Source organism: Malurus melanocephalus, unplaced genomic scaffold (assembly GCF_030028575.1).
Source record: "Malurus melanocephalus ecotype Western Australia unplaced genomic scaffold, MMel_1.1 scaffold_708, whole genome shotgun sequence".
NCBI lineage: Eukaryota > Metazoa > Chordata > Aves > Passeriformes > Maluridae > Malurus > Malurus melanocephalus.
This window is the reverse complement of record NW_026623940.1, coordinates 171929-192818: the sequence shown is the minus strand read 5'-3', so window position 1 is coordinate 192818 and position 20890 is coordinate 171929. Positions and strand designations below refer to the sequence as shown.

General features: G+C 41.6%; 1 protein-coding gene across 1 annotated transcript in view; it reads right to left on the bottom strand.

Moving 5' to 3' along the window:
- Nucleotides 1-1024: 1024 nt before the first annotated feature.
- Nucleotides 1025-20890, bottom strand: part of LOC130584442 (mucin-5B) — a 39036-nt gene continuing 19170 nt past the window's right edge. Inside the window, exons 21-48 of the mRNA XM_057384416.1 lie at nt 20166-20276; nt 19576-19755; nt 18935-19171; nt 17945-18101; nt 17599-17727; nt 17085-17169; nt 16845-16882; nt 15662-15817; nt 14766-14843; nt 14338-14430; nt 13457-13695; nt 12784-12961; nt 12251-12498; nt 11626-11809; nt 10900-11092; nt 10070-10248; nt 9351-9420; nt 9077-9198; nt 8677-8708; nt 8061-8238; nt 6984-7088; nt 6345-6385; nt 5630-5752; nt 4624-4719; nt 3249-3377; nt 2590-2629; nt 1789-1912; nt 1025-1230 (exon numbers count right to left, since the gene is read on the bottom strand). Of these exons, the coding sequence (XP_057240399.1) occupies nt 1056-1230; nt 1789-1912; nt 2590-2629; nt 3249-3377; nt 4624-4719; nt 5630-5752; nt 6345-6385; nt 6984-7088; nt 8061-8238; nt 8677-8708; nt 9077-9198; nt 9351-9420; nt 10070-10248; nt 10900-11092; nt 11626-11809; nt 12251-12498; nt 12784-12961; nt 13457-13695; nt 14338-14430; nt 14766-14843; nt 15662-15817; nt 16845-16882; nt 17085-17169; nt 17599-17727; nt 17945-18101; nt 18935-19171; nt 19576-19755; nt 20166-20276 (3720 nt within the window). The 3' untranslated portion in view covers nt 1025-1055. The remainder of the gene's footprint in view (nt 1231-1788; nt 1913-2589; nt 2630-3248; nt 3378-4623; nt 4720-5629; nt 5753-6344; nt 6386-6983; nt 7089-8060; nt 8239-8676; nt 8709-9076; nt 9199-9350; nt 9421-10069; nt 10249-10899; nt 11093-11625; nt 11810-12250; nt 12499-12783; nt 12962-13456; nt 13696-14337; nt 14431-14765; nt 14844-15661; nt 15818-16844; nt 16883-17084; nt 17170-17598; nt 17728-17944; nt 18102-18934; nt 19172-19575; nt 19756-20165; nt 20277-20890) is intronic.

Here is a 20890-nt window from a genome sequence, read left to right as displayed (position 1 = left end):
TTTATTATGAGAAAGAAGCAAATTAAAGATTCCTTGGGGCTCAAGAGCTGCAACACCTTAAATATGGAAGGCTAAAGTATAATGTATTTCATATCTACGTGATCAGTACAAAAGCATTCCCTTCAAAACAATTCCCAAAAAGCTGCCACAGTAGGCTTCAGGGCACTAAGAAAGTCAGTCTTCAGTTCTCTTTYAGGTCACAAAAGACAAATTGCTCAAATAACAGAACCATCTGCCTTTCTTGYGTACTCTCAAGGTACTTTGGATCATTTTGATCCCTGTCCACATTAAATACTGTCACAGGACCACTGGATGTGCTAGCTGGGTGTGATTTATCTGTAATACAAATCATAGTCATGTAACCAGTAGTGAGACTGAACTAACACACCAGATCAGAGCTTGATGAAGGCTAATARTAAAAATCCCAGTGAAATAAAGAACACCCACAAGGGCTTAAACATATTCATTTTGTAGTCCATATGTAAGAGCCAYGTTTTTACACTCCTGATACACTGCTCACTGTGAAGAAGGAAAAAAAAGCACCTATATTTCCTCCAGCGACCCAGAGTCACAACCAAAGTAGATTCAGGGCTGCCAGGGAGAAGAACAGAAATGTGACCCTGAGCAAAGTGCTGCCTGTGCCTGAACTGGAGCTGTGGAAGTGATTGTTGTTTCCCTTCTGAGGGAAATGAAGTGATACACGTGGTTATGGTTTAAAAATGTGCACCTTCTTCAGGCAGGACTTTTGAAAGGCATCAGTTGTCTCTAGAGTGTCTTGTAATAACCTTGGTTTATACACCAGTGTGGGATTAAAGACATCAGCCACTTTGCCCCATTAGCAGCATCACTGAAACAGGAGAACAAGTCCTCTTTGAAATGCAGTTTATTCTACAAACATTTAGAATAAAATCTTTGCTAATTTCCACAACTGCATATAATACAGAAAGAAAAAGCACTACTATGGTCATTTGAAGGTTACTCACAACAGATTTCTAAACTACTCACTTGCTAGGGAAGGGTTAAATAGAAGATGAAATGTTTCCTTTCATTTATACTCATGTTATCCTCTTTGGACATTTTGTTTCCACACATCCGCATTCATCTACATACAGATACGTGAACTGGACTGTCTTATGGTCCGAGCAAACCAGTTCCACCTCCACTTTGTGACTTCTTTTTTCATGGCAGCAAGTGCATTTGTGTTCCATTTCATTGGCCTCAAAAGAATACCTATAGAAATGAGATTTTCATATCAGTTTGCTACCTGTTGTTATACTACATGGATCCATATTTGCTGCTCCAAATGCATGTACGCCTAAGAAGCAACATTTTCCTATCAATTTTTCTGCTCATTCATAACAGCCTTTCCTCACRATGCTATTGGCCATGCAGGGTCAGATCCTCTAATACCAATGGGGAAAATCCCAGTAACTTCATGGATTTTGGATTAGGCCCATTCTGGCAAGACAGAGAGAAGCAATTCATGCAGAGAACAAAGGGCAAGAAAAAACTCCAGTAAACACTAGACATGTTCAAAAACCATAAAAGGACATGTTCAAGAGCATGTTTAATAAATTTTGCTGCCGTCTTTCCAGAGGGATCAATTTTCCTAAGGTCAGGTGCTCCTATCACATGGAAGCCACTGCTAATGACTGCTCTTCTGCACATCCAGTTTCCCAACTGGGTCATTTCAAACAGCAGGAAAGGGATAAAGGAATGCAGCCCATTGGTGACAAGAACCCAGAAAGACAAACCATGAAGAAGGACAGAGTAAGGCTTCCTACTTACACAGAGTAGGTGCTGCACATCCCTTCACAAAAGGGCACTGGGACAGGAGCAGATGATTTGCAGTCGTCATGGACAATGTACTGCTCCTTCACGTTGCGTTTGCATTTCTGCGGTAGGTCAACACCTGAGCAGGAGAACACTTCTGTTAGGCTTCTTCAGACTGGGGAATAAATTATTTGAAATGTATCTGCTAGTAAACCAAGCATGGTTCATCCTAGTAAAACTTTTCACAATTCAAATGTACAACCAAAACCATAAATGAGAGTGCRAAGAGGTATTAATTCAGCAAAATTATTTCCCCCTGGTCAATGTACTTATACATTTGTGCAATAGATTTAGCATGTAAAGATAATGTTGAATCAAGACCTAACAGAGACATGAAGGATTCCGGGCTTTTTTAAATTGCTATAAATTACATTTGTGATTCTATAATAACCCAAGATTTCTGAGTGGATATTATAGAAAAAAAAAACCCAAAACCTTTGTTTCTATGCAATTTTCCAGTACAATAATATAGAGAATACTTTCTGCAAGTTTTCTTATCAGGGGTATACTTTGAGCTAACAGTGTTTCAGTTATTTAAAAATACAGAAAGGGAGGAAAAAAACTGTAGTGTTCCCATTGGAAGAATGAGGCAGATTTTTAGTCTCAGCTGTGAGGTACAGAACAGTTCTGCTGCTGTAAAACTCTCTTTCACTCTGTGGAAACTGCAGACTCTCAGTGCATGCAGAAACAGGGCTACACAAGCAGGGAAGAACCAAACAGTATTGGAACAGAGAATCAGTGATTTAATGCACTCACATGTCTTACAACAGCCATCTGAAGACACTTCAACTGTCCCCTGTATTGAAAGTAACCAGAACAGTCAGTTCAGGAGCATGCACTGCTGAGCAGACTGTAGCAGTGATGAGTTCTGTCACAGCCCCTCATCTCTAATCCACACAAATTTCTCATCAGACCTATTTGTGTACCAATTATATATAAAGCTGCTCAAAAAAAAGAAACTGAAATAAATCATCCAGCAAGGAAGGGAGTGAATTTTCTTAGAACTAGATATCCTGTCTCAAGCCAGGTAAGATGCCCTGTAATACATGCCTGATCTTATTAGGCCCTGTTGAAGGCAGCATAAAAACCTCAGCCCCAGAGAATGACACGTGCCCCTGGAACAAGCTCGACCTACACGGAGTCTACCCCAAAACTAATTCAAGTACATGGCTTTCCTAGTCCGCCCTTGCTATTGCCCCCACACCCTTCTCTTTAAAGTTCTTGACCACAACAATGTAAATTTTTGCTTTAATTCCATGGGACACAGGGCTGAAAAAGCACATTTCCTTCAACAAGGATGATCATCCAGAAAGATGAAGAAATCCTGAAGTGACTGATTCAAAACAGCAAAGGTAACTCCCGGGCCAGCATCAGGGTTCATGCCAGCAGTCTTTTTCTGGCTGTAAAATACTTACTGGCACACAGTTTGCTTCTTCAAATGGTAGGCAGACCTTTATTGTACTAGTCAAGGAAAACTGGCCTGCTGATTCAGTGCACGTGTACTGAGTACAGTTGTCATATGGATCTTTATAACTCCTTCCAACCTGATAAAAACAGGAAAATGAAATTCTAAAAAACACCCAAGCCAGCATAGTATAGCAATAAAATTAGAAAATTAAAGCAGTAATTCAATCAATGAACTGGCTGCCAGACTGGGTTTTTCATATCACTCTCAAAGGGCTGAGACTTCTGCAACTCAAATTTACAAATTATGTACCAAGCTCACCCACTACCACCACCCTATGTAAAATCCCTTCTGTGGCTTCTCAGGGGGAAAATCTGGTGGCAGAATGAGCATAAAGGTATTAACAGAAATGCCAGAAGGTAGGTGTCTTAATGTTTGTGGGCTAAAATATGCACAAATTAAAAATAACTCTTTCAAAGGATTTAGTTTTCTTTTTTAATAGATGGAAGAAAATAAAAAAGAGTGAAAGAGAACAAAAGTCTTTGCAGTATAGGTTAATGGATAACAGCAAAGCCTCCTCATGGAGAGATAAAAATTATATATTGGAACAGGAAAATTTARCTTGAAAGATAAATTATCAAGGAATACAAGGATGAAATAGAAAGATGTAGAACACAAGAGCTGTCAGAGAAGAAATGGCATGCAAGGCAAGTCACTGGTTGAAACAGCATCATTAGCCATGTACAGGAGTAGCAGGCTGTAATAAAAGGAAAGAGCCAGAATCATGGAATCATAGAACCATTAAGGGTGGAAAARACCTCCAAGATCATCAAGCCCATCCTTTAAAGGCTCAGTTCATGTCTACACTACACTGCATTCACAAGACATGATGTATGAGCTGTGTGTGTCACTGAGTCTCACTACACTCCAGCAGCTGTGTCACYTGATTTCTGCCTCAGCAAATTCAGAACCAGTGGCAGTAGAGCTACATCAGCCTGCTCACACTTTATCYCTGTATCTTCAGGGCAGGATAATGAAACTGCTTCACATGGGAGYAGTGYGATGTGAAGCCAGCACAGGTATCTCTGCWAGAGCAGTATTACACCATGTCACCATCCCTTCCAAATTCCTTTTTGCTATTGCGTGGCAGGAGAAGGGGAGGTAACACAATTTCCGCTCCTGTCACAGAACATAATTTTCAACACAGTAGTGTCTGTCAAATGCACACAGCAGGGAACAGCTGTATACATCTACATTTACTTTAGAAACACAGACATTTTTACATCTCCTTGAGGTCCTCTCAGCCTTGAAATGCATGACACTGGTTGAAAAAATGCTGAGGTCTTTCTGATAATTCAGCCCTGCTTGCAGAGCATTGAGCTTACCTCAATGGTCACATTGCCAAATGGAAAATTTGCCACACATGCCACTTGCTGGCACTGGCTGCAGCACTGACCCTTCTCTTCCACATAGCGAAAACCCTGTGGGAACAGAGTTTTCCATTTATCCATGTTAACCCACGTCTTGCTCCTGAAGCATCTTTGGATCAAAGCTACACCGAGGATGGCAGAGGAAATGAGCCAATCTTCTGGTTTCAATTTTGTTATCTTCAGAAACCTGTTGGAACCACTTGAAGCCTGACAATCAAAACTGGTAATTTTTCTCCCCTATTGAGTAGTGACTTCTGGGCACTTCAGAAGTCATTGGCTATTCTTCTTCAGGTCAAATAAATTAATTTAGCACATGGTTACTCGCACAGTATGTCACCACTACTTGGTTCAATATTGTTATCTACAAGAACTATTGCTGTCAGACATGTGAAGATTTCCTCGACTGTGTTTTAGGTATCCATTGATCTYTTGGTGGGTGTGGGTGTTGCTGGTTTCAGGATAAATCATTATGAAATGTTTGCCCATTTTTAACATTGGTGGTGCATCCTATCTGGTCCTTATCTGGGCACGAATGGAAAAAACACCCACCCTGCTTACATTCAGTAACAGACTGCATAACTGGAGTGCTGATTCTCTCCGGTATGGAGAAGTAGCTGAGTACTCCCCACCCACAAGTCCCGAAAGCATCTGGAAACATATAAACCACTGTGCAGTTTCCTCACAATCTTCATTTGTGAGCTGGCAATGGGCAACACCAACAGAATGACACAAACATCTTGAAGCAGTCAGACTTCAACAGGTTTGCAATCATTTCCCCTCAGGGCACCTTTCCAAGAGTGACCTCTTAAATTTGCTAGGGCAAAAATAACCAGCAACCTAAAAAGGACTTTAAAAAACAATTAATGGGTGAGTCTATCCTGCTGTGTTGCACTGAGAAGGCAGTTAGAGCATCCCTGTGTCAGAGTACATCCCCACTGTCCGTGGCTGAGGAGGGGCTGACCTGCTGGCACGTGGTTTGGCATTGCACTGGAAGGCAMTGGATGCGGTTGGTCTGCGTCACAGGATCCTGCTCGTCCATGCACACACAATTCTCACAAGAGCTTTTAGGCACCATTGCCCCTGGCTGGAAATATAAAGGAGAGAGAAAACCATTACAAGAATTCAAAGGGTTCTGGATAAACATCCCCCTTGCCTACCAAAAAATACTAATGCTTATGAAGTTTATTTCTTGAAGAATTTCCTGACATGAATATACTTCCAGGTCTCTAAAACCTCATCATCAGAATCATAAAATGAGCACAAGRSTGACACTCCCAGGTGTATYAATGAYRTTWAATGAGTTTTTCATAAAWTCYATGGATCTATTTTTGCTGTTTGACMAAAAAATTACGTTATAACATTCAAAGAGATTTAAATCTGTGCTCAATCACAATTCTGACCTAYTGACTCTAAAGCTTACTCATTTAGTAAGCAAGTTACTGACCTCTGGCATTACCTAGTCAGTAACCTATCCCAGAATCACAGATTGCTTAGGGTTGGGAGAGACCCCTGCAGATCATCTAATCCAATGCACATTTCCAGCAGTATATAAGACTACTGGCAGGGAAAAATTATCTAATCCTGCCATTCTAATCCTGCTTTTTTTTATGAGTGTTGGCAACAAGAACTTCAGAAAATTCTGACTCAGGCAATATTGTAGAAAGAAACAGACCTACCTTAAATTCAACTCCTTCAGAAACACATACACCTTTTGGTACTGTAAGAAAAAAAATAAAAAAGTTGTGCTAGGAATGATGCAGTTACTGTACTTATCTCTGAATTGTGTGKGATTTAGAGAAGTCAAAGAGTAGAGCTCAAAAGGGGGAAAATAGCACCTAGTACATGGTGCTGGTTGTTATTCAGAAGCCCACATGTWGCATCTCCTTAGATGTATGCATGAAGTGGGGATAATTCTCTACCCTGGTATTTTCCATAAGGTAAAATCTGTCTGCTTCATGGATTTTTACTCATACTTGAAATTACTTGACCTTTTCTTTGYTGTTAAGCACAATGCTAATAACAAAGCCAAAGGGCCCATGTGTGTGAATCCGGAAATACAATCTGGCAGTGGATCTTCTGGACAGCTCTATTTAACCATCATTCAGTGTGTGCTCAATAGCTTACACTCACTGAAATCTGGCTACAGAGAAACTGTACCAGTTACTCCAACTGCCCCCCAAAAAATGAAAAAAAAATCCCCAATAGTAAAGGCACAGAAGGAGGGGAAGAGGCTACTGCTTATGATTTTAACTCATTTAGAAAAATCAGATAATTCAAGGAATAAATAAAACACCTTAAGGAAATGAAGTACTTACTACACGAGAAGATAGGGCAACAACCATCCTCAGACATAGCAACTACTGGCTGGAAACCTAAGTCACATCCTGTTTTGTTGATAATGCAGGTTTTTATATCACATTCTGAAATGGACAGCAGAGATAAAGTAAGTCAAAGCACCCTAACCAGCAGTGTTACTTGCAGAGAAACCTTGAACATCCAAGAAATTGTCTATAAAGAGATAATTCTTGCATCACACAGTTTTGGAGTTCAGGTGAAGTGTCTCTAGGTTTGCTGTCCCATAAAGCTTTTCCCAGGGTATATATTTTTGACTCTTGTTCCTGCTTCTCTTCCCCCACTGGATGTCTCATCTCTGAAAAAACTAAACACCCTTTGAGAAGGTCTGACAGGGAAACAAGTTGGAGTAAAAGTGAATAAGTCAGAGAGTAAAAATGATGAAGAGGCAGAGGATGAGAACCAAAGATGTGAAGTTTGGGGCATGCAAGGCAAAGCACCTTGGCAGTGCCYACTGCTCCCTCAAGGCACCCAAGGAGCCTAAGGGACCTCTGCCTGGTAGGTGAAAGGGATGAGGAGCACAAAAAATATCCTATCACCATTGCCAGAATCCCCCACCCTGAGTCTTGGTATAAATACTCTGAATGGCCAGGGGTAGGAGCAGGCTGCTCCTGTGCAGTGGTGGGCATTTGGGACTGGGAGGGTGCAAAAGCAAAGCTGAGGGCAAACATTTATCAGGAACCTCCACAGGAAGCCTTAGAGAAGCCTGAAGGATGAACATATCCCCCCTCGCTGGGTGGATCTCTGTGGAAGGAGCACCCTCTCATCTCAGAAGGACAAGGGCCAAAGGATCCTGTGGAGCACCTGGTGGTCCCAAAGATCCATGGGGGATTTTCCAATGTAAGTATCTGTCTGGTCATGGCATTCATTTGGAGTACAAGCTAGACCAGAGGAGTTCTCTTCTGACAGCAAGTTCTCCTGGCATGCAGATGAAGAAATGACCACTCCAGTGCTTATTTGAATCTGGTACCTGATCTCACGTGAGGATTACTGCCAAAGGCACTTGATACCACATGATGACATAGGAATGATCTACTCACCACAGACTGTCTCTGTGCAGCAGGGGTCTTCCAGACGTGGTTTTATTTTGCTTACAAAGCCTTCTTTTGTGCATTTGATAGGTGGAGATTTAGCACAAGGGCGGGGGAAGCAAGAGATGTTCAAGGTCGCTTCATCACAAGTACAGTATTGGCAGTCATGCTCCCAAGCCTCTCTAGGCTATAAAAACAAGAGGGACAGCAGTTCAGAGTGCAAAACCTGGAAGTATTGTCTCAATGAATGCCTGCTGCAAGACAGTGTAAGGCTGACTTGACCTAATTTATTGTGTAGGGAAACTGCAGTTCAAATCTGAGGGAGAAAGGAACAGTAAAAAAAAACTACAATTATTTGCCACCTTCCTTTGCAGATTTATGTGTTTCCAGGAGGAAAGCCTGGAGGTTCTACTAGGAAACTGATTCTCACAAACTGCTCTTTCTGTTTCTGTACCTCAAGTGATTAAACAAGTTCTGGAGTTAATAAAATCTGTTTTTCCCCCCACTGTCATTTCAGTTCACTGGTTTTAAGCTTAGAATTAAAAGAAACAACTCATGTAGTCATTTTTGCAGGAGGTCWCAGAGCCCAGATATGTTATAAAGACAGTATTTTCCTTTCTCTTACCTGTTTCACTGACCCATCTTGTGCAGTGCAACCTATAAAATAAATCAGATGTTACTTTAAAAGTAATGGAACCAGGTAAAACAACAGAAGCAGGAAAACAGGAAGAGAAACAAAGTCTTGAAATCTGAGAAACAACCACAAACAGAAATTCAGAGTGCAAAGCCACAGGTTGTAAACCCAAAAACATCTTAAACATGCTACTCTTTGTTCTTTTGAAAGTTGCACCTTCTGCATACAAGAGCAGACAGAAATTCTCAATCTGGAATGCTTCCAGCCTATTTAGAAAGGGTCAGTAACAAGGTCTCCCCCCTTTCCACTGTACCCAAAACAACCCCTTGATGTGCACTCCTAGTCAGGCTCTTACCACCACTTCCATAGCACCATTTATTTCATTCCTTACCACAAACAGACACGCAAATGCCATCGTGATCATTCAGCAGAATTTTTCCATCTGGACAGTAGCATCCCTCAACAAACACTGATGTGATATTTTGGGAGGGAAGGGTGTCCATACCGACTCCTCTGCACAATTAGAATATAAATGAGAATGAATGAGAGGCAAAAACGTAGCCCAGGGCAATCAAGGCACCTAAATCCCCAGGGAATGTGAACTTCAAACTTCCCCGACAACTTTCACATGATGGGCTTGAAAAACACCTTAGGAAATGACCCACCTGCTAAAGCAAGTGCTTCTTTTTGCTTCACCGCAAGGCTTGTACACCTGATCCTGAGGACAGCTGGCCTCTGTGGAACATTGCAACACATAAGTTTAAAATCCCAGACCCACGTGGACCCTCCGATGCAGTGACACGGAGGGACAAAGCACGCAGGCTGCCGCAGAACCTCAGGGCTCCGGGGCCCGGCAAGGGGGTCCCTGCAGCTGCAGCCAGAGGAGTCGGGGGGTTCAGCAAGGCACAAGCCACAGGAGCAGCGGAGCTCGCCCCGACTCCCGGGGTGCCCGAGCACGGCAAAGCACCCGAGAGCGGCGGGGTGTTGCCATCTAGCGCCCCAGCCCTGCGGAGCACACGGGGCTGCTGCTGAGCTGCTCGGAGCGCTACRGGCCTGCTTCCCCCTTGTTCCGCTCCAGGTCTGGGCTGGAACAACCGGAGCAGCGAGGGCAGAGCAGATCCCTCGATTCACCCCAGGGGGTCTATTCCAGGTTTAGCACACTGCTTATTTCCAGGCCCACCTCACTCTCATTCCCAGGCTCAGTGCACTCCCATTCCCAGGCTCCCCACGCTCACACTCCCAGCTCCCCGCACTCCCATTCCCAGGCTCCCCACGCTCACACTCCCAGCTCCCCGCACTCCCATTCCCAGACTCCCCTCTCTCCCATTTCCAGGCTCCCCTCTCTCCCATTCCCAAGCTCCCCACGTTCCCGCTCCCAGCTCACCGCACTGTCCCCTCGCCAGGCTCCTCCAGTCCACGCACACCCCGTGGAGCCCGCACAGGGCCGCGTAGGTCTGCAGGCTCTGGCACTCGGTGCTGGGCTGCTCCTCCGAGCAGCCGCTGGCCACACACGCCTCGTAGTAGGGCTGGGGGGGGACCACGCCGTGGCACTCCGTCAGGGTCCTTCTCGAAGCAAGGAGAAAAACCGCGGGCTACTTCCAAGGAAATACATAAAGAGCCAAAACATCCCCCCGGCCCCAGGAAAAGCCTCAAGGTACAGCTGCAAATTGTTCTCATAGGCAGTATACCCACCCAGCTTAATAAAGAATTTGCTGTACCTGCCATTCTTGACAATTCTTTGTAAGGAAACAATATTATGTTGGGCTGCTACCTGCAAAGGCCCCTGCTCAGCTCATAGGTATAGCACTATATGCTGATATTTTTATGTTAGCGTGTTTGAAAACACTGCTTTAAACCACAAAATTATTTTTAAAASAGACACACACATTTGCTTACTATATTCTGACYGTGTTCCATGTAATTCAGAGCTCTYAGRTACTGAATTAYGGCTAGCTGCCACTTGGCCTCTCCAAAGCTGACAGGCAGCAGGAGTGCCAAGCAGCAGACAACATAAAGAGAGGACTGATTTTGATGATGCAGCTRAAAAATATCTGCCAAGCTCAACAACACTCACACATCACTGCTCAGTTTCACAAGGTATGCAAGACTTTGTATTTTCTTCATATCCTAAAATCAGTTCACCCAAGCCATTTAGTGAAGAACAAAAATGAYCCTGTGGACTTATTTTTCTGGTACTTTTGAGATTTGTCTTACCAGATGATTTTACACAGACTRGAAGGCACACAATGCTGATGATACTCAATCTTAGATGGCTGWGAGACACCCGGATTACAGTATCTGTTGGTAGGATATGGAACTTTCCAATCTAATGCCATCTCTTTGAAGGACTCGACGACCTTACTGTTCCTCTTCATAGCATCATCAGACTTCTGGTTGGTGCAGGTACCTGGTAGCAGGATAAAAATAACAGTTCAAAGACAGTTGATGCTGATTAGGCTGCTTTTAGAGAAAATCTTGGGGCAAGTTCTCTTCCTTGTGTGAAGGGAGCAACATGTGGAGTCCTGGATGAGTTCACAAGAACAGTTTCTAGGAAGAGAAGGCTCGAAGAAACAGTTTGCCAGCTACTCATGAGAACCAGAACTGATGTGTTGGTTGACAGATACATTTCTCCTGGTGGCCAGAGTAACTGGGATGGCACAGGACTCTCCAGATTTCCTACACTCCTATATGAAGTAGATATAATCAACAGGAAGGGCTTAGGAAAATTCTGTCTTCATCTACCAACAGGCTGTAAGCAGAATGAAAGAATATGATTTAAAACACTGTCTCTTGACAGTGTCTTTCTATTAAATAGAGATAAATGTATTAACATTTGAGAAATAGTGAAGYTGCCAGCATTTAGAGATTTTACAAGGGAACAAGAGAAAGGATGAGGAAAATTCAGTGCATTAATTTTTGTCAGTTGATAAGGACACTCACCACAGAGTCCCATGGTATTGTTATAAAACTTGCTGAAAGGGAGTTTAATGTAAAATGCAAGTCGACTGTAGGAGACATAAACCCCTAATTCAGGTATTTCAATTATGGCGTAAAGGCCAGAACTGGTTATCCTGATACCATTCTTGGAAATGTCTGGAACAACTTTCTTATCATCAAACAATATCTAAAAAGAAAGGAAACAAAATGGTTTTTTTTTTTTTTTATGGACACTAATCATACACATTGAGTAAGGTATATGATTAGTGCAACTAGAAAGCAGAGCAGCATAAATTCAGACCTTAGGTGCACCAAAGGACGTCTGTCAAAGGCATCATTTAAGCAGTCATCTAAGATTCCTTTAAAATRTGTTGCAATTTATATTTGAATAGTCATATCAGGATGAAAACCACAATTTTCAGTTACACAATAATTTCTCAGATTTTTAGAATATACAAATTTTTATTAACACAAAGCAAAAAGGAGAGTGAAGAAGAAATGTAATTGCATTTCTTACTCATTTCGTATTTTACATATTTAATCCTTTGTCATGACAAGACATTTGGCAGTACAGTGATATAACTWCAGCAAAATAATATTGAGAATTCATTTTAACACAATACTTTACCAGGTTTGTTTCTTTTCCATGTTCCATTGCTCGTGTCAGAATAACAACAGAGTTGGAATAAAAAATGATAAGGGACATTGAGCAAATTGCTCCATCAGTGGTAGCACAGTAGTAGTTGTCTATGTGAATCCAGAAGTGAGAGTCGGGATGAATTGACTTCACAAGGACATAGGTGCARTTTTCTTTAAAATGATAATATGCTCCATCAAAAGTCACATAATGCTCATTTCCCCATCCACTGCAAATACCTGGAAGACAGATTTCAAGTTTGGCTTCTGARCTTCCTGTAAGTACAAGCTGGTTTTAACCTTTTTACTCACTTCTAGTGAAAGACAAAGTAACCAGTTTGATAAAGAAAAATTACCCTAGCAAGGGCATCTGCTGTCAACAGCCAATATTTCAGATGCAACTTCTGTTTCATTGTTCCCTGCTAAAYTAATATGAACATAACATAGATGTTGACCAGACAGACTTATCTTTTTTGAGGCCCAGCTGAACATAACATAATTTTCAGGAATTCTCCTGCCACTTACACTGGCACTCAGAGACTTCACAGCAACCGGATTCATCAGAGTGTTTTGTGAACGGGAAACCATTGACACAGGGTTTCAGTTGCTGAGGTGGACAAGTAATGACAGACAATTTGATATTGTTTCCTTCTCCCAGGCAAGTGGCAGTATGGCAATTTCCAAAATTCCACGTTTCATTAAACTATCAATGAATTGGAAAGAAAAGAGGAGAGGCAAATAAAAAATTAATGTCACAAAATCTTTAGAATCACTCACAGCAACATTCCAATCAGTTAATTGCCTAGCATGGCAGTATTTGGTGTCTACTCTGTCTCTGCAACCAGGCAATATGAATCATATAGGAATCAACAGAGCCTTGATATCTACTTTATTTTTGGTATATAYATCAAAGTCCTGACCACTTCTGATGGTCTGACACTGCCAGATGTGGCTTCCTAGTCTTTTTTCATCTTAGGTAGCTCTGCCCACATATAATTATTTAGGTGTTTCAGGTGAACAGAAGAATCTTCAACTTATTCTTTCAGTGGGGGTTTTTGGCATACTTTGAAATCATCTAATTCAGCCACAGCCACAGTCCTGCTGTAGTGGCAGCATCAGAGAACACCAAATCTTGGCTGCAGGCAATGCCTGAGTGGTGGAATGAGGAATGATGAAACACATCTTCAAAGTCTCTCACCTTTCTGGGAGGAACGAGTGCAAGACAATCGCTCACAGAAGTCCTTGTGGGAGAAGGAACTTGGTTTGTTTGGGGAGCAGGTGTTGGTGGACAGGCTTCAGAATGTGGGTCACAAATCTTGAGGGTCTCAGTATGACCAGTTTTACACTCTGCCCAAGTTAATTCAAGCTGACACGATTTATTGCAGACAGAATAAGCACAGCGACCTGACACATTCACTGGCAGAGAAACATTTTCTCCTGCAAGGGCAAAACCCAAGTGTTAGCCCAAGGCCTGATCACAGAGAGCTGCATACCCAGCCCTGCATTTAAGTGTCTGAGTCTGTACCCCACAGCCATCTCAGGTGACTGTCTGTCTGCAGCTCCTGGAATTCAGGGGCTGAACTGGAGATCAGCTCATCCAAATGGAAAAGAATTAGAGAGGGCCACAGGGGTTAATCTGAAAYTCTGCTCATAAGTGCATTGGAAGGAAATGAAAATGAGCACAAGAAGAGACAATACTGAATACATCACTGAGTGCATCTGGTGTTCACAAACACCAGGAGGCAGGTGGATCTAGAGCTACTAATAGATGAAGAAGAGTCTTTCCTCCTCTGTTTTTGGAMTATTACTGTGAGTTACAAGCTCATGTTCAGCAGTTTGGGACTCAGGGCTCTGCTGGCATAGCAGTTTCCTTACACCAGGGATATTCAAAGCAGAACAAAGTTATTGGATATGGGAGAGTTGTAGCTGTGAAGCTRTTAGCTAGAGTTTAAAGATGTCACAACTTCTGGTAATGTCTAAMTGTGACAGGCAGAATGAGCACTTGCTGAAGCACTTTTATTTATCAATACATCTTTCCATGTCARTGGTGCAGAAAAAAGAATTTGCATGGTTTCTCACCCATTTGTAGCAATTGTCCATTGTCATTGCAGAAGCAGGGAGTGGTTACCTCTGATGAGGCAGGTGCAGATGTTACAAATTGCTTATGTGGTTCTGAAGGAAATCAAATCAATTAATATTAAAATCCTTTACAATTCTACTTTCAAGCCCTATGACATCTCTACAACCACATCTTTATATTCTCTACAATCACAAAAGAAAAAAAAACAAAGAATCTTTATTTTACCCCCATTACATTCTGTACATGTCCACACTAAAACCACGCTCTGTATTTATATRCACTCTCTCTATTACACAGTATGATGTTGAAATAGTACACACCCACTCTCCACTTGTAGTTATTTTTTCCTATATAGAATACAATAAACACCTCTTCTACTGTCCCTTATTCATTCCAATTTAATGTTTCTAGTCCTGCMGTACTTCACCTGACTTTGGAGAGGTGATTTCCAATGGCACTCCATTTGGATTTTTTTCTTTTTCTTGGATGCTTTCTTTCAAAGGAGCTGTTGGTTTAAATAGAGACAGATCATGTAGACATCTTACTATACTCCTACAGTCTGCGTTCAATAATCCTTCCTTTTCTACTGTACTTATTCTATTTGTTAACAGTTTAAGTAAGTACCAAATACACGGGCTCACCATCAGGTCTTTAGGTCTTCCCGTCACATGACAAGCTAATTTTGAATTTTCCTTGTTGCCCTTGTACAATTCTCTGCCAGGATAATACATAATTTTTTTTAGCCACTTATTTTCATTTGTAGTAAACGTGTGGCAAATGTCCCACTTTTCCTCATCTCTTTTTGTTTCGCATTTTCTGCATTTTCACATTCCATTCACTCTGGAAACTCCCTTTTRAACAAGAGTTAACTGCCAGGGAGCTTTATTTTCATATTCCAGTGACCTGTATGAGACCTACTTATTTCAGTGCAGAAAACAGTACAATAAGAGCCATAGTGTGTTATAGGTGATAAGAAGGAGAAAAAGAGGATTTAGAAGTATGAAATATTAAGACTAACTACACCAGAGTGTCAACTGTGACATGCTCAAGCTTATTGTARAAGTTGTAGTGAAAAATCGCTGAATTCTTCTATTCTCTCTTAACATCACTGACAATAAGGTCAGCAAGAATCTATAAAAATTGCACTTTTGGTCCTCACCACAAGACCCACAAGCTCTGATCCCTCAGTTTTGAAACTTCAACAGTCTTAAATTCTGTTTTTATCGTAGACCTGCAGAAGGAGTTTTTTTCCACAATGGATAAATATTATTACCATTACAGACTTCCACAGAATCACCACCATGCCTCTTAYCACTCTAGTACCTTGTGCTGGTGTGGTTGGAGTTCTGCAGGGGGTAAGGGTTTTAATGATGTGTCCATTGGGGCCACAGACAGCTTCCCCACACTCAGTCCCATACGTGTGGCTGTACACAGTTTCATTYAAGGTGTAGGTCTTCCCATTGTAGCAGCAAAGGCAAACTGAAGCACCAAAAGAGAAAATGCTATGACAACAGAGGACACTTGCAATATAAATACAAATGAAAAGCAAACCAAACTCTGTATTTACCCTTCYGAAGCTCACACCATCAAACATGAAATACCTGGCTGAAAAACTTYCCCAGTTTCTATTTGAGAAGCTGCACTGAGAATCTATCTCATTAATTTAAAAGGTGTTGGATTTTTCTGGTTGCTGGTGTTTCTAGGAGTCAGCTTGCATAGAGAAAGAACTGGTTGGTAAAAGTATCAGAACTGGTGCTGTCTTAACCCAGCATGGAGCACAGGATAACTCCCTCTGGGCAGGGAATGTGCTCGGATTACTGCCTTTCTGAGTGACAAAACATTGGCTCAGAAGGTGTTCCACAACAATTTCTATCCACAAATGAGGAGCATGCAGTGGTACACAATTTCATTTGGACATATGAGAAGCTTTCCAGATTTGAGAGACTGTACATTTAAGAACCAAAGGAACTGTAACTAACTCAGCAAAAGTGAAAATGTGTTGTCACCCTGTGTTTTGGGATGTGATTTCTCCCACATATGGAAATGAACTGATACTGTACCTTAACCAAGTGTGTCCTTTAGGCACGCAAATATGCATCTAATAAGCTATCTGTCTTAGTTTATTTTATGAAATTAATGGTGAGGAAACAGCACTTCTACAAGATTTGCCCTGTTCTAAAAGTACTCAGTAAAAGAGGTACCAGGGAATGGCCTGCTACACACTACTGTCTGTCTTCACTGATTACCAAGAAAGTGGAAAAGTGGTATTTACCTAGGTAAGATGAGTCCTGTGTATCACACCTCTCTCCTTCCTTCCTATGATTTTCCTTTAGATAGTTCTTGACRTCAAAGGCTGCCTTTTGCTTATCAAGCCATATCTACACTGCTGTGCACCCACTTACTAAACCACCTATGTGGACTCCTATTGTCAATGTGTTTGCAGTAATGTGATGTTGGGTTGTGTCCTGTAAGCACCCAATGCATGGTGAGGGTGGTGAAAAGTTACCTTTGGAGTCTTCAGTACATAGTTGCTCTTCGGGATCGCTAAAGAGAAAGAGTGAGAGAATTGTGTTATTGAAATGAATTAGTATATGGAATAACAATGTCTGAAACTACCTGCTTTTACAAAAAAGCCTGCCCCTGGAGGATTTAACGGTAATTGTCACTTCTTACAAACATTAACAAAACATCTCGTAGTTTGTCATTTCCAGTCGTATTCTACCTCTCTCACCATCAACTGACCTACCATGAAGTGCAGTTGGGGAGGGAGACACACTCCCTGCTCTCCTCATCAAAATATGGCTTGTCAGGACTACACTCTGGGTAACAGCCTGGAAAATGAAACAAAGCATTCTCACCCTGGGTTATACAGATAGAGGAAAACACATGAATATCTCTACCAAATATARATTTATCCCCAAATGATTGTGATTCCAGTATGAATGTTCTTTTTACTACTAATTATTTTTTCAAGTCCTCTTTTTACCTCTCTCCCCAAAGTTTTAATTTACTCCRTTTGTCAACAGATAATTATTCTTTGCAAATTTATATTGAATGGTGTTTTATCTCTCCATATACTTAAAGGCAACAGGCAAATGATGCTGTGAATGGCACCATCACACAGAGAATTAGCAAGGCATGGTCAATGAGCTTGTGGGACACATGGGATAACCTTTCAGTCATCTTGATGCTTAAGACATTTAAAACCAGCCTAGTTGCTGCAACTCCCAAAAACTGCATTAAAGTCAAGRAAGAATTACCTTCTAAACTGTACAGCAAGTTGCCACATTTCCCCCGTGGGTTCCTGCAGGTCCTTAGACAAGAGGCTCCACAGGGTTTATAGAACCACTCATGTTTGTCAGGTGGATTGTAATAATCACAGAATACAGCTGAAACAGAAGAATAAAAAAAACATTTAGGTCTCAGACACTGGGCAGGGGCTATTTTTTAATCTTGTTTAAAAGATTTTATTAAGGTAAACATGATAAAAGGAGCTTGTTCAGTCACACACACATAGCAATGTAAGTGTTCTGCTCCTCTTTATCCCCTGAGTGCCTGAGCACAGGGGGCACTGCTTTCTGTGTGCAGTTCCAGAGCAGGACTTACGGCAAATGGCAGGGGTTCTCCAGTTGATACAGACACCAGCTCTGCTGCAGCTTCTGGAGTAAGCAGCGACTGAGGTGCAAAAACACTCACAGTCACCCACACTGTCACAGCCACAGAAGTCAGACACACAGGATTCATAATATGGAATTGGGTTCACCTGTCAAAACACCAACAGATCTGTCACCACTACTGTATCTGCTGCACTGTATTTTAATGAGGGGAAAGATGCACTGGCAGGTTGGGACAGACTGGGATTGCCATGAAGGAGCCATGGTATTTTACAACAGGTAGTTTTCTATTTTCACCTGCCTGGTAGAACTGGACTCTAAATTTTCCCATTCTTCTATGTGTGGTGCTGACACACTCAAAATGTCCTCCCAGTCTGATTTCTGAACTACTTTGTTTTGGCTTAGCACAACTACAGAGTGTGTGCACTCTTAAACTGAGGGACTGTGATTGAGTATGAAAGGAAATGCCATTTCCACTGAAATTCATGTCTCTTGTATTTTAACCATTGCCAACATAAACTAACCAATGAAATTAAGCCAAGTTTGTCTTTTAAACCTTTTATTAAAGTGCACTGAAGCTTTGTATAGACATTCTAATTAAGAAGAATAGCCTTGTTTCTGTTCAAATTAATTCAATTTGTGACTAAAATAAACCAAATAATTAGTCTCTTTAGATAACTTAACTGAACATCCCAGGATCACCATATAAAGAGTCCTAGATTAACTTATGTCTACATTTAGCTAGCTTTCTACTTCTGATGGCCAGTTACTATCCTCTTTATCTTCAGCTGTTCAAAGCAGGCTGTTTCCTCAATGCTGTGCAACAGGATTTAACTGGCATGGCTGTSAAGTGAGGCTTTGACAGAGGTAGCCTTGTACTACTGTGCAGTAGCCTTTAATAGCAAAAATGTGCTGCAAATATGCTGCAAAATAGCAACAAATATCTAGTGTGAAACCACTGAGGATGAGAGAACAGGATTACCTTACTGTGACAGGCTTCAAAGATGTTACTCTTAATGATGCTGCAGTGCTTCTGTCCTAGGGCAGACTTGAAAGGCTGATCTGCACACAGGTCTGTCATGTTTATATTCGAGCAGGTGCTTGTTATTTTCCAGCTGTTTCCAAACTCCTGGATGCTCATTTCCATGGACTGCCCTCTGGTTGTGAAGTCATTCCTTGAGCGGCCATCAAAGTCCCCACAAAGACCACAGACTTTTCCCTGCGTAATTTGTGTAGGCACAGTAAACAGTTTGGTTATTTTGAATGCAGCCCACTCTTTGACAGAAATAAACTATAGAACCTGTAAAGGCCAAATAGCTGCAAGTTTCTGAACAGACAGCAAAAAAATAGCTTAGGAAAAGCYGGACTTCAAATGACAAGAACACTCTGCTACAATGTTATCAATACTGCAAAGTGCCTGGCTTTACTTTTGTAGCCCCAAATATTCTGGAGTGTTTCATACTGAACACAGTGCAATAAAACACAAGATATGGTCTGCTTGCTGCTTCTTCTTGTCCACTAAAGCAAACTTTTTTCCAAGTCCTGCTTTTCAAACTGGCACTCCAGTTCTGGGTGCATAGGTCTGAGTTTGAAGTTGTAATTCCCAGTCTACCCCACACTTACCTGGAATGATGGGGCCACATGAACAACAACAGTAGTCTTTTGGTCCCACATGAAGTTCATCCCTTGATTTGTTTCAATTACAATATAACCTCCTCTGAGGTCCACTTTGTAATTTTTCTCAGCACCTGGATCAGTGGCTATCTCCTGAATTCTTCCTTCCAAGAGCCTTATTTCACTGCTCTACAAAGGAACAGATACATTGCACGGAAAGAAATCAGATAGAAACCCTGGTGTAACAGCACTGGACTCTGCCTCTCATTCTTTATCTTCCTTTTCTGTGGTCTTCACACTCKGTCTTGGTTTACTGCCAGGTATGTGAGCCACAGTCACAGATGCAAACACACAAACACAAATACACATGCATAGAGTGCCATTGACTTGGCACTTTCCCCTCACCCCCAGAAGTGTTCAATCCCTGTTAACATCAAATACCTAAGCCTTTCCCAGCTACCCTGCCTTTGCTTGCTGGCTGTTTGACTTCCATTTAGGTACTATCTAGCAGCAACTGAGCTGGAATGTAAGAGGATGATACAGTAATTATTACAAAATCAAGACTACAGCTCCTTGGTTATAATCAGTTCTAGACAAACCTCAAAAATCAATGTGATCTTTAGGGAGCAGATGGAGCGTGACTTCCCACAGGCGTTGTTCTGAATCACAATCCGGAAGGTGCCAGCATCCATGTTATTAGGGCAAAAATCCTTAGAAAAACAGATAACTTTCTATCAGATCTTTTCAAGCAACTAGACCAGCCATAAGCATTTTCAGGAGCTCTAAATGAATGACACTCTGATCTGACTTTATTCACTAAAACTCTAGGAATTTTAGAATAATCTGGTGGAAGATGACCTGGTGACACGTTCATACTTGACCAAGATTTTAAAAAAGAAAAACTAAGGGGAAAAAATGAGCTTTTCATAGCAGCAGTCCAAAAAGGTAAAAATATTTTTCTTAAAATTAGCAAAATCATCTGTAGTTTGGGCATGATAAAATGTCTTACTGGGTGCTGTCCCATTACATGCAATTATTATACGTGATATATAGGTTAGCTCACACGCTAACCTATGAGTGCTTCTGTCACAACAAAAATAATGTCAGTCTTGGATGGCTGAGAGAAACACTCTTCAACACCACACTAATTCCTTTCCCTTGAAAATGCTGCAATGACATCAGGAAAAGGCTGACCAGCCACAGAGTCAATTGTTTGGGATCACACAGTGCCCTCTTGTGTCACTTCTGAGGGTCAATTTGCTTTGCTTTACTTTATGTGGACACCTAACTGTATCAGTTTYAAGTACAAGAGGAGGAGAATAGG